The sequence below is a fragment of the Adiantum capillus-veneris genome, chromosome 15 (genome assembly GCF_014529385.1).
Source record: "Adiantum capillus-veneris isolate H3 chromosome 15, ASM1452938v2, whole genome shotgun sequence".
Lineage (NCBI taxonomy): Eukaryota > Viridiplantae > Streptophyta > Polypodiopsida > Polypodiales > Pteridaceae > Adiantum > Adiantum capillus-veneris.
The window spans coordinates 157,897,168-157,910,872 of NC_140945.1; the positions used below are offsets into that span (position 1 = coordinate 157,897,168).

Genomic DNA, 13,705 nt, shown 5'->3' on the forward strand with positions numbered 1-13,705 from the left:
ATTTTGCCTATGATGTGTACAATTGTCAATTTTACGCTTGTCAATTTTGCAAACAATGCGTCTTGTGGGTGACTATTTTGGGTCTATTATCTACCCTTGCACTTTTTTAAAAAAGTGAATCAAGTACAATATGGTTGATGGGTGGCAGGGCATTCAATGCCCTGTCACCAAAAAAAAATTCTCTCAGGCGTCGCTATAACCGTCGCTATTTATGGCTCTGTAGCGTCGCTATGAGCGTCGCTATAGACTTCTGTGTAAACGTCGCTATGACCGTCGCTATGAGCGTCGCTATGAGTGTCTCTATATAGCGACGCTTATAGCGACGGATATAGCGACGCCTATAGCGACGCTCTCTTAGCGACGCTATTAGCGACGCCGGGGGTTATAAAAACCCAGTGTATTTCCGTCGCTAACAGCGTCACAAGAGCACACAACCTCTTGTAGTGTAAGAAGAGGAGGTCCAGTAGTAGCAATACTTCTACTGAATATTCTGAGTCCAGTAGAGCCTCCAGTAACTCTGAAAGCAGCTCCGATGAAAGAACCAAAGACAAGATTAAGAAAGGATCTTGGTGTAGGAAGATTGAAGAGATGGCTCGGCAAATTGTTGAAATTAACCAGCCCAGACAGCCGGTAAGAAGAATGGAAACCTGGTGTTTAAAGTGTAAATCTAAAGACCATGTTTCAAACGAATGTCCACAGTGCACTCATTGCAAAGCCTATGGCCATCTATGGAACAACTGTGGTATTTGAATTCATCATTTTAAGAAGAAAAAAGATTTGTCAGTGGTGGCATTTACCAATGCTGAACCAATAAGAGTGGAAACTACCAGTGCTTCTCAAGAAGAGAAACCAAGTGTAAGTGGTACTGGTGCAGGGTGCGGTAGATACCAAGCGGGTACTAGCCGGGGCCGAGGTCGTGGTAATTCTTAGAATCGAAGCCTGAATTGCTATACATGTGGTAAGTATGGGCACTTCGCAGCTCGATGTCCAGAAACACCTGGTGCTACGGATACCGAGGCGAAGGTTCCAGAACCGGTTCCTGTACGAGCAATTACATGAAGTAAAGGGGTGGTGATTAAGGAAATTCCATAAAGTCCAGTGAAACTAGTCACTCCTGAAAGTAGAAAATGGGCTCAGCAGAGAGAGGTATGGAAGGCCAAGGGTAAAGAAAATGTGGTTGATGAATGGCAGGAGCAAAGAGAACTAGCGGCAAAAATCATTGAGGATTTAGCCAAGAAGCTGTTAGAGCAACCAGAGAGTTCTGATGCCCAGGTCATTCATAAGATACCTACCGAGTTTTCTGAGATAGCACAACCAAATCAATCGAAGCCTGGGATGCCCAAGACCATGTTGGCTGCAGTACAAGGGTTGATGGAAGAGTTGGGAACTACTAAAGGGGCTAAAAGCACTGAACCAAAGGAATAGTATTGTGAAGATAATACCAGTTCTTCAAGTTCTGACGACAACTCTGATCATGAGAAAGAGGAAATTCATGTCAAAATTTGTGATAGAATTCAGAAACTCGTTGTGGAGCTAGAGGACATTAGAAGAACTTTACCTGAAGCAGCGAAGTTTATCAAGCAGTGAATGAAGGTTGAGGTGGAGGCCAAATCAGTCGACTTGACAGTTGTCAGAGATGATGAAGTGTCGGTGCTTCAAGTGGACTACAAAGTGCGGAAACAGTGGAAACCCCTCTCAAGCGTCATACTAGATGGAGGAGCAGGGGTAAACATTTTGGGAGTACATCTTTAGCAAAGGATGGGAATTACTAACCTGAAACCAGCACCTTTCAAAGTCCGAATGGCGGATCATAGAGTGGTGCAGGCAACTGGAATGGTGGATAAATTGCAAATACAACTGGGCAAAGCAAAGTTCAAAGCTAGTTTCCTAGTACTGGATGTGCAAGGAGCATATGGGATGCTGCTGGGATGCCTAGGGCTGCAAACGGCACAGGCTGTTCACGACTATGCTAATCAGATTTTGACAATACAAGGTGCGGGTAGCGGAATCCAGATTCATACGAATAACACCAGAAGTTGAAGAAAAGAACTGAGACCCAAAGAGCTCTGCCAGAAGTACAAGGTGAAGAAAATTGAGAAAATGTTGGCAGCAATGAATATTTTTCCATTAACAGAGATAGATCTCAATGCAACTTTAATAAACAAAGATGAAGCTGAAAAACAAAAGAAACAATTTCCAGAACAGTTCACTAAACTGAATTCAGGAGAACGTCCAGTTAGGTTAACTGGAAGGCCAAAAGAACCAGTTGAGTTCAGCACACCAGTAGAACCAGCATGCTCTGGAGGAGCTACTGAAAATCAGAATGGTAATTCAGAGCTCAGAGGATCGTCCTGGGATTATGCTGAGGAGTCAACCAAGCAAAAGGGTGGAGGGCCTAACTGGCTGCTTCCAGATGATCAGGAGATAGAGGAATGGAATTTAGGGTCTGAAGAAAACCCTAGAATGATCAAGGTTAATAAACATCTGAATCCTACGATGAAAGAGAAGGCACGACATATATTCCAGCACTATAAAGATGTGTTCGCATGGGAATATACTGATCTGAAAGGGGTGGATCCAGAGGTCTGTCATGACACAGAATACCACTGAAACCCAATGCTAGGCCAGTACGACTGCAGCGCTATCGAATGAATCCGAATTATGCTAAGAAGGTCAAAGAAGAGATTGACAACCTTCTAAAAGTTGGGTTCATTACTGATGTGGCCAGTAGTGATTGGTTGTTTCCTATTGTAGTTGTTCCCAAAAAGAATGGGAACCTGAGAGTATGTGTAGATTATAGGAAACCGAACGCTATATATATGTGTAAATATATATCATGCACAAACCTCTAGGACCTCACCTTTCCTAGAGTCCCTTACCTTGCTCTGATACCATTGAAAGACCAGAGGGACTACCGCATGCCATTGTCCACCCTACCTCTCTGATCCTTTATAGGCTCTTAGTCTATCTTTTAGGAGACTCCTGAACTTGCATGTGTAGCTTAGGGCCATGCCCCCTGGTCCCACCCTTTCCTGAACACTTGACTCCATTCCAAAGGATGTGAATCATTCTTGGGAAGATTCCATGCTAGAATTGATAGTGAGATTGCTTAGCAATGCTTTCGCCTATAGGAATGCAAAATGTGGAGCCCTTATAAAATCATACATCAGTCTTAATGAGATTTATGTATGAAATGTCGGAGTCTTTGTACGCATTGATTGAAAGATATGCCCATCACGCTTGTGGTAAGAAAGCTCTAGGATGTTTTCACCAAATGCGAAGGGATGGCCCTTCTTCAAATGTAATCACATACGCTTGCACCTTGAATACATATGGTCGTACGTAAGACCTTAATAAGCGTGAGAGAATTCATGATGAGATCAGGGGTTGTTGGAAAATAATGTTGTGTTGGGCAATGCTTTCGTCAATATGTATATCAAATATGGTGCCCTTATAAAAGCACACCAAGTTTTCGATGATCAGCTTTTTGTTCAAAATGTTGTCTCTTGGAATGTGTTGATTGCAGGATATGCCCAATAGGGCAATGCCAACGAGTCTCTTGGTGTGTTTACAAAATGCAAAGGGAAGGCCTTTTGCAAATGCAATCGCCTATGCTTGTACCTTATAGACTTATGACCTTATGCAAGACCTTCACATTAGTGAGAGAATTCATGATAACATTGCTAGTCGGAGGCAAGAAACATGTTGCACTTGTTGGCAATGCTTTGTTCCACAGGTATAGCAACCTTAGTGCCATTACAAAAGCACATAAATTTCTTAATGATTTTCTATTCAAAGCGTAACAACTACTCTTAGAACATGTTGATTGTAGGATATGAAAAACGTGGATGTGGCAAGGACTTGAATATGAAATTATGAGAGATAAATTCACATAGCCATGGCAAGGACTTGAATACGGAATTACAGGAGAGAAATTCGGCTTTGTCACTTTGTTCTTGAATACCATGACTATCTAGTAGAAAATGGACTAGGGGGCGGGTATGTATTTCATTTCTTATAAATTTTGGAGAGACACTATGCACCATACTTCGTATGGCACTCACGTAGACCATCTACCTTTTTTATTAAACTTTTTCATAAGATTAGCGATGTGTGTTTTAAAAAAAAAAAAAAAAGAGGTTCTCATTAATAAGCCAAGCAAGACTGGTTATTTAATGTTGGAATCTCATAAAAAATTTGCTGACTAACATAATTTATGCTTAAAAAGGGGACACTCGACAGAAATAGAAAGCGGGTCACCCTAAATTAGGGGAGGAAAAATGAGAGTGAGGAAATTGTGAGGGGAAACTTTTAAACTGAAAAGCGAAGGGTAGCAACGTGTGAGGGAGTGGCAAAGCACCAAGGGGGCACCACCCGCTCTTTCGTCTCATCACCTCCCCCTCATCAGTCAGCCAGCGACCTGCATTTCTCAAGAAGAGGTCAGCTCTTATCACGTTCGACTACTACGCAGCGACGCGCATTTCACAAGAAATGATGGTCAGCTCTCCCCCTCTCTCGCCATGCACAGCGGCGCTGGTCTACACCTAATTAATATTCGGAGCTCGTCCTTATATAAATGCACATGGATATGAAGGAAAATTTGAAGTAAACTGCAGCACAGCAGGCCGCCAAAAAAGAGTATGGCCACCTCCTCCTTCAGCAGGCGCTGCGCCTGCTGTGCCGTCTTCTTCTTCTTCATACAGCTAGCTGCTCGCCCCTCCTCCTTTGCAGCTGCTGCCTCATTCAACTATGCCGATGCCCTGCAGAAGAGCTTGCTCTTCTTCGAAGCGCAGAGATCCGGAAAGCTGCCTTCAAATCAAAGGGTTTGGTGGCGTGGAGATTCCGGGCTTAGCGATGGCAAAACCGAAGGAGTATGTCCGCTCCTTATATGCATTACCAAACATAGCTATTTTTTGCTAATAAAAATGAGCTTTGAGAGGCCACATAGTTAGGCACAATGGGGCATGAGAAGGTTGCCAAGTCAAGCACCTTATTGGCCGCTTGACCACTAGATATATTGCAACGCCTCCACCCCACCACACCTTGTAGTGCCTCATTTGCAAACCCACCTCTTTGCCTAAGTAACCACACTTGGCGAGATATGTAGCGCCTTCACCCCGCCACACGTAGCTAGATATGTAGTGCCTCATCTCCAAAAGCTTATATTATTGTACTTGTCACAATCCACAATGTGAGAATTCATAGTTGTGGGACAGAGTCTAAAACCTATTGTGATATATTGCAGGTTGATTTGCAAGGAGGATATTATGATGCTGGGGACCATGTGAAGTATGGATTCCCCATGGCCTATAGCATGACCATGTTGGCTTGGGGTATCATCCAATACAATCAAGCCCTCTCTGCCAACAATCAACTCGGTTATGCTTTGGATGCCTTGCGTTGGGGCACGGATTACTTCATCAAAGCTCACCCTGAACCCAACGTCCTCTGGGCCGAGGTACAATATTACCTATCTATTTCCTTTTGGATTTACAGACTAAGAGATTGGGAGAGGGAGAGTAATAATACTCCCATTGTTCATAACAAGTTGGGAACATGAAGTAGAATAGCTGATTATGACCACACATGCATTGCTTTATGGATCTATTTTTTTAGGATAATAATTAGGTCTAACTAAGAGACTCGTACGTTATATTGCAATATTGTACAAAGTATATAACATTTAGTAGTAACACGTGCAACAAGAAAGTGGAAGCTCCATTGCTATAATAGGGCTAGAATACCAATAAATGATCCCTGGGGTAAAGGAGGAAAGTTAAGATGCTCAAATCATAAGTGTGAGTAGAGGGAAATTCAAACTTGGGTAGTGCCAATTAAATTGAGGGAAATTCGAACTCGGGTAATTAAATCTTCCACTTTAAGGAATGACTTTGAATGAAATTGATATGAAAAGAAAGTACGTCCTTGTCAAAATCTCCTCATATCCCATGCTAACCCCATCATGACACCTGAATATATAAAATAGAGCAGAGTCAAACAAAAGGCGTCCGGTGTTTTTCAGGACATGTTCTTCGGGACTTTTACCCTACATGTCATTCAAATTTCTCAATAGAAACAATCAAGTGAGAGAAGGATAGAATGTTTCCAAGAGACCAAACTCATCGATCTCATAGCTTATAAGCTCAAGGTCATGATGCTTCAAGGTTTAGTGGGATTATCCAATATTCAAGAAATTAACTCCACCTTCTTTGAATAAAACTTAGGTGATATATACATATATTGAGACAAAGTTTGTATGTAATGTACATCAGGTCAAATTGCAGGTGGTAATATAGCTATATGTTTCATCAAATGACTTAATTTTTTGTGTAAATCCTTGTCATTGCTCTACTTTTCCCTTAAATTTGAGGTTCCAAAACCCATTTTTAAGCAGTGATGCTTTGCTTAATCATATTCAATGATCTATTTAAAATTGTGATTGATTTTTGGACCAATCATCTCATTTGCAAAGCATATTTGCACATTTCACACATTAGCACAATATGTATTACAAGTTCACATACTCGGATGAGACAACATCTCGACAAGATGACCCTTGACAACACTTGTTACGCACATACTTTTGCAATGATGCGAGTTGGAGAGGATTTGGAAAAGCCATAGGAGCAACTTGTTTAGCATGGATGTGGCTCAATTGCTTGTTGAAAGGATGGCATTTCATTGATTAGCATGTTTGTATTAAGGCCGTTGAAGAAGCTGATGTCAAATTGGAGAAAATGCAAAGATTGGAAGCCTCAAAATGGTGCAGATTAAGAATCTTCCCCGTATGCCTTTAAAGGTGATCACAGAGGGCTCTCCAAAGAGGGAGCTCCAAGCTCATATCACCACTAATGTGGAAGATGGAAGAGAGCCCTCAAGGAAATATGTTGGGTGTAGAAAATGGAGGATGTTTCAATCATTGTAGCTTCTCTTTTATAGGCAACAAGGAGTCCATAGATAAGGAATATTGTCCTCTTCAATGTATGTAATTTGCTATACAATCGTAGTAGATTGGCTCTTCGAAGCAGTGTTCGGGAAATGTGTGCCTCAACTCAGCCTTGAGCTGATTAAAAAATCAAAACAGCTAGGAGGAGAAGGAGAAAATCCGCTTGGAAAATTCAAGAAAATAGAGTTAAATTGTAAGAAATGCCAATCATTTTGAAGAATTTCCTCTTTGAATCTATCCTAAAGGGCATTTTGTATGTCAAAATGATTTTTCCCGAACACTGCTTCGAAGGAATAGGACATGGCATACCAAATGGGAATGACCCTCTGAAATGAAGAGTAGCCCTTTCTTCCCCTTCTCGAGGACTCTTCTTAAATCAAATGCATTACACAGGTTGGTTGGGATCGCTGCCGATGTAATTATGGTCCCTGGATGATGTCATGGCTCAACACGAGCATGACAAGACATTGTAATTTTTTGGGTTGATTAATATAATTCACTCACAATTGTGAGTTTTGGAAAAAAAAACAAAAAAATGCATTACACAGGTGGGCGACGGTGACTCAGATCACAATTGCTGGCAACGTTCCGAGGACATGACGACGCCCCGGCAAGCTTATCGTCTCGATGCCTCACACCCTGGCTCTGACCAAGCTGGCGAGACGGCCGCTGCCATGGCTGCTGCCTCTCTCGCCTTCAAGAATCAAAACCCAGCTTACTCTTCTACCCTTCTTCAACATGCCAGACAGGTAATCCTCTTTCCTCCATGCCCATTCTCCACATGTGCATGCATATGCCCTCATTTTCAAGCACTTTTTTTCAGCTCTTCACATTTTCTGACACCTACAAGGGCAAGTACGACGACAGCATATACAACGTCAAAGCTTTTTACCAGTCTGTCAGTGGATACAATGTAAGGCATTTCTCATGCTCGCCTTTATTGCTACGCAGATGTTATGATCGATCTGATTCATTTCTCACCTCTGGTGATTGGCAGGATGAGCTTCTCTGGGCTGCAATCTGGCTGTACCAGGCCACGGGCGAGCAAACCTATTTGGACTATGTAGCTAAGAATGCTTATTCTATGGGTGGGACGGGCTGGAACATGAAGGAACTGAGTTGGGATGTGAAATTCGCCGGAGTTCAAATTCTGGTATCAAAGGTCGTTTTTTGCCCTTCGAATCAATATCTAGCAGACAATTTAATGGAGCACTAGGTTCAGCCAATGCTGCCTGAACATAGCTACTGGCTTCATAGCTGCATAGCCGTTTGCATTTTGCTCAACTGTTGTAATCTGCTGCCATCCCCTCGTTTCTTCCTGATGCTTGAGAATATGACATGGATTTCATGTTTCTATTGTGCTTCAGCTCCTTTTCGAGGGAAAGGCATACAGGGCGGATGCAGGGGCATTGCAACAATACCAGCGTGGTGCCGAATTCTACCTGTGTTATCTTCTAAGGAAGAACGCAGGCGACAACAATGCCCAAATAACACCAGGCAATTTGAATGTGCCTTAAGCACCCTACCATTTTTAGCAAGCATGTAGACATCATTCATATTTTGCTCTGGTGAATGCAGGCGGTTTGCTTTTCACAAGACGTTGGAACAATATGCAATATGTGACATCGGCATCGTTTTCTCTCAGCGTTTACTCTGATTATCTATCAGCAGCAGGGAAGCAATTGCAGTGTCCGAGTGGCACAGTATCACCCTCAGAGCTTCTAAGTTTGGCCCAATCACAGATAGATTACATATTGGGCAAAAACCCCTTGGGCATGAGCTACATGGTTGGGTATGGGGCCAACTACCCCAAGCATGTGCATCACCGAGGGGCGTCCATTGTGTCCTACAAGAAAAACCCAAGCTTTGTTACGTGCAAAGGGGGATATGACACATGGTATGGGAGTGGCGCTGCAGATCCCAATGTGTTAGTGGGGGCACTAGTGGGTGGACCTGGTGCAGGTGACCAATATTCTGATGATCGGAAGAATTATGAGCAATCAGAGCCCACTACCTCCACCAACGGTCCTCTTGTTGGAATCCTTGCTCGCCTTGCCGGGGGTAGACCGCCTCCTCAACAGCCTGGACGCCGATACAGAACTCCTCCCAGGAGGCCTGCACCTCGTCGCCCTTACACACGCCCAATCCCTAAGAAAGTTCCGGCACGGCGACACTACACCCCCAGTAGAAAGCCCTCCTACAAGCCCCGAGCCCGATACATTCGGAAGCGTATTGCACGTCCCTCTTCTCGACCTCTTGGTACAAGCTCTCTTAAATACAATGCAGGTACAGAGAGTGAGTAACAAATATTAGGGAAGGGAAGGTATATGTTCAAATGCTTATCTTTTTTTTGGACATGCTTTTCAGGTAAGGCTTCAGCCAATGTTGCATTCCAACAGGTACTCACCTCATCTTGGACTCAAAGCAACAAGATATACCGTCGCTATTTGGTAAAAGTAACCAACGTCTCGCGGGGCAAGCTGTCTAACATAAAACTGGCCAGTCGAGGCCTTACAGGGGCGGTCTACGGCATTTACAAGCTCTCAGCTTCCTCTAACCTTTACACATTTCCTCAGTCTCTCGCCCCTCGTCAATCTGCGATGTTTGTCTACATCCAACCAGGCCCTCAGGCCACCTTCACTCTTGCAAGCTTCACTCCAACATTTTGAGGCTTTTCTCTAAATTGGCTTACCGTCTAACCTCAACCCTCCTTGCACAAAGTGTTGAGGAGCATTGTTATAGATAACATGCCCCAAGTTTTGCTCATTTTTAGCAAAACAAGAGAGGCTGGAAAAACTCACCTGTAAGCATAACCCCATTCTTTCATCACCATTGAACTGCAATTCCCACCCTACTATGGACCTCTTGGTGTGCATACAAAGTTGAACTTGTTGCAAAGGCACATGGCATTAGGCAGTGCCCGAGCCCGAGCAATTTTGGAAATGTTATATCATATCCTTTATTAAGAATCAACAGTGTTTGGAACTCCCAAAAGGAACTCCAAACAATGTAGTTCAAGCAAGAGTAAGTTGTTTTGGAGCATGAAAGTGAAGCCACCCTTATTCATGTTGCCTCCCTGATCAGCTTCAGGGAATCTCACAGGGAGTTGCTAACGTTGTTCACCACGTAAACTAAACATGAGTTGGCTTACAGCCCTAAATGAGCTATACAACAATTTTGCAAAATTTTATAGATGAAAAGTTAAAAGTTTGTTGACGAGCATGCGCCTATAAACAAAGTGGGAGAATATTGCAAAGGAGAAGAAGAGAATACCCAATGTGGGTTCATTAGTCCATAATATGCCCTCATGTGCTCTCTTTGTGCATACTATATATGTATGTGCGTGTGCACACATGAGAGAGAGAGAGAGAGAGAGAGAGAGAGAGAGAGAGTAGTTTATTATTGTCCCACCACAACACGTCGCATGAATATCGGCAAGCGTACCGATGGCAAAAAGTTTGTTTTAAACATAAAAAGCGTCGGTATAAACAATGGCATTGTATCGTCGGTATAGACGTTATATTGTTCATAGGAATACACAATGATATAAGCGTCGGTATATACATTTAAATAATCGTTGAAATAAAAATAATATTTCAACGGTGATTTCTGCACGTATATCGATGTTGATTTCGATGATAAATTTTGACGCTGATTTTGAGAACAATTTTGACACGTATTTCGACTCTTGCACCGACGTTAGAATTTGCAAAAAAAAATTGGACAAAGAGGATTGATAACTGATGTTGCATGTACTGCAACACCATGAACCAACCCTCTCAGCCCAAAGAAAGAGTGCAAAAGCAACCACACTCCACCTACATTTTTACGTTGAAGAACGAGAAGTACATTCAGTACAGATGAGCAAAATTGTAAGCATAACAAAACTATAAAATCAAAACCATAAACATGACAAGTTTCCAAAAGCATAACCATAACGTGATGTAAAGACACAGGTCCTGTAGACAAGGCTACTGGCACGGTCGGACAGTGTGTACGCTACAGGGAGGTTATAAGATAGCATGGTTAAGTGTTTTCAAAAGTATAACCATAACGTCGATGTAAGGATATGGGTCCTACGAGTAAGGCCACCGGTACAACCAGACAATGTGTATGTTAGGGGGAGGTTATAAGATAGCATGGTTGGGTGGAAACTAGCACACTACATTACTCTCCATCGAGGTTTTAAAAAAAAGGGAAAGAGCGGGTTGCATGTGCATGCGGCGCACATCTCCTCTCTCACGATCCGTAAGCAATAGACGGAGAGGATGACGGTCCATGGCGCAGCAAAAGGGAACAAACAACGAGCACAGTAGCCGTCTACGATCGTTGCCGTCTAAGGCAAACGACCAAGGCAAACTCGATCGACAATCCGAATGCCGTCTGAGACGGACGACCAAGGAAAATTCTATCGACAACTCGACGACAATGAGGCTCCATTGGCACCGTTGGCTACGCACATAGGAAGGCCCTCTAAACTCTTGGATGAAGGAGGGTTGATCCCACCTCATAAGGGTTAGAGGCCAACACCCTATAGTTCAAGCTATTGAGACTTCTTGTATACAACAAGGAAAGATAGTTACTTGAGTTGACAAAGAAAGCTAAAAGGAAAGTAAAGCTACAAACTTCAAGGAAGTAGTTTAACCCATCTTTTTTACTCCTTAGAGAATGGAAAATTTCTTTCCAAAATTCTCTTTAATCAAGAAAGAAGCTTTACAAATGAACAAAAGCCTTCACAAAAACGATGGGTTTTTGTGAAAAACCAACGAAGGTAGAAAAATAAGACGTGAAGCGTTACAATTTTCGCAAGGCGAAGTTCGCATGCAGCAACGTAAAAGTCGTCGAACAGAAAAAAACACAACAACTTCAAGCTTTACAAGGTACAAGTTGACGGTTTTTTTTCTCTCTCTCTACATTAGCGTGTGTTTACCATGGCTGGGAAGGATATCCCAGCACACACATCAAAATCCGATAACCCCGGGCGCTGTTGCCACTAATATGCACGACGATGATTATCTAGGAGAGCATAGACTTGTAGATATGGCTGCTTTCAAGACTTTGAAAAATCGCCAAAGCGTACTTGAATGCACTCTCTGCATTAAATGCTAATGTTACAAAACCTTACTAAGCTACTTATGACATTTATGAGTTTACAAATGGCTCAAGGAGCCCAAGCTGGAAACGCACAGTTCAAGGAACCCACGTTCACACGACTCAAGGAGTCCATGAGGCTCGCAACAAGGATGCAACCAATACGTTCTTACATAAATGGAGTGATATTCATAGGTTGAGATATACCCCAGATATTAAGACAGCTGTGGAAACAAGTTTATCTCTTAAAGGCAAGGCCTAAGAAGGGATCCCTTATACTCACATGTCTCTGCATGGCCAGATCAACATGTTTCTGTACGTGCAGATAAAAACTCCAACACACAGAGCTCCACCCCTATTCAGGACGAGCTTAAGCGATGGAAGAATATTTTCATTTTGACGATGGCTACTTACTCCACAAGGGTAGAGTATGTGTGCCAAAGGACTCAGACACTAGGCGTCAAATATTATTTGAGCGTCATGATAGTCCAAGTGCTGATCATTTAGGTATTCGTAAGACGTATGCCTTAGTTCGACGGAAACTTTATTTGTCAGCCTACATAATGATGTTCAAGAGTACGTACTAAACTACCAATAGTGCCAAGATAATAAGGCAGAGTGTCTCAAGGTAGGTGGCATTTTACATTCTTAAGACATTCCACAAGGTAAGTGGGAGAGTATCTCTATGGATTTTGTAGTAGGACTACCTAATACAAATCGTGGCCATGATGCCATATGGGTAATTGTAGACCGTCTAACAAATATGTCGATTCATTCCCACTAAGACTATGGTTAAGACGAAATTAGCACGGCTATTTATATATATATATATATATATATATATATATATATATATATATATATATATATAAATATTATATGGTCTTCTAGCTAGTATCATTAGTGACAGAGATCGAAAGCTCGATAATCACTTTTGGAGAGCTGTGTTCCAAAAGTTGGAAACTACACTTAATTTTAGTACGGTTGATCATCCACAAACGGATGGCCAAACCGAAAGGGTCGATCAAGTGCTAAAGAATATGCTACGAGCATACATTAGCAAGAAGCAAACCAATTGGGAAGACTACTTGCCTATATTGGAATTTTCTTATAATAGTTCAAAGCATATGACTATAGGGTTTAGTCCGTTTATGCTTTTATATGGTTTTCAACCTAGATCACCGGTTACGGTGGGGTTGTTTATAACCCTTGACAATGTCAAAATTTAGGTATGATCTATACATAGCATAAATGGTGTCACTTGCTTATAGGAGTTTTGATGACTCAAGTCATTATATACATTACAAATATCTCTAAAACTTGTGCTCATGCTGAAATGCTTTTGAAAGATATTGTTTCTCTGCTACTTCGAATGCACTTTGAGTGTCCTTTTGGTACCTTGGAGACGAGGCCTTAGTACCAAACAAAAATGTGGTTGTGCCATGGGATAGTTCGAATAATAAAGGAGAGCTATGAGAGCTCGGGTTTAATACCTTGTATAGCACCAATGGGGATGATGTTCAAACCGAGTGATTTAACAGTTGTGGAGACTTGGGATTAACAAAATATGAGTTTTAATAAATATTCCCAATAAGCCAAAAATTGCATATACAGGTGTGACAAAGCACATGAATAGTGGATAGCATGGGCTCCAATGAGGTAGCGTGG

At 42.2% G+C, this 13,705-nt stretch overlaps 1 protein-coding gene across 1 annotated transcript; it reads left to right on the forward strand.

Moving 5' to 3' along the window:
* The first annotated feature begins 4,390 nt into the window (after positions 1 to 4,390).
* Positions 4,391 to 10,162, forward strand: LOC147441743 (endoglucanase 11-like). The gene is made up of 8 exons (XM_086483273.1): positions 4,391 to 4,871; positions 5,246 to 5,458; positions 7,495 to 7,695; positions 7,770 to 7,859; positions 7,944 to 8,108; positions 8,314 to 8,443; positions 8,525 to 9,232; positions 9,314 to 10,162. Exons 1-8 carry the CDS (start codon positions 4,641 to 4,643, stop codon positions 9,613 to 9,615), a joined length of 2,040 nt encoding a protein of 679 aa, XP_086339399.1. The 5' UTR covers positions 4,391 to 4,640; the 3' UTR covers positions 9,616 to 10,162.
* Positions 10,163 to 13,705: the final 3,543 nt, after the last annotated feature.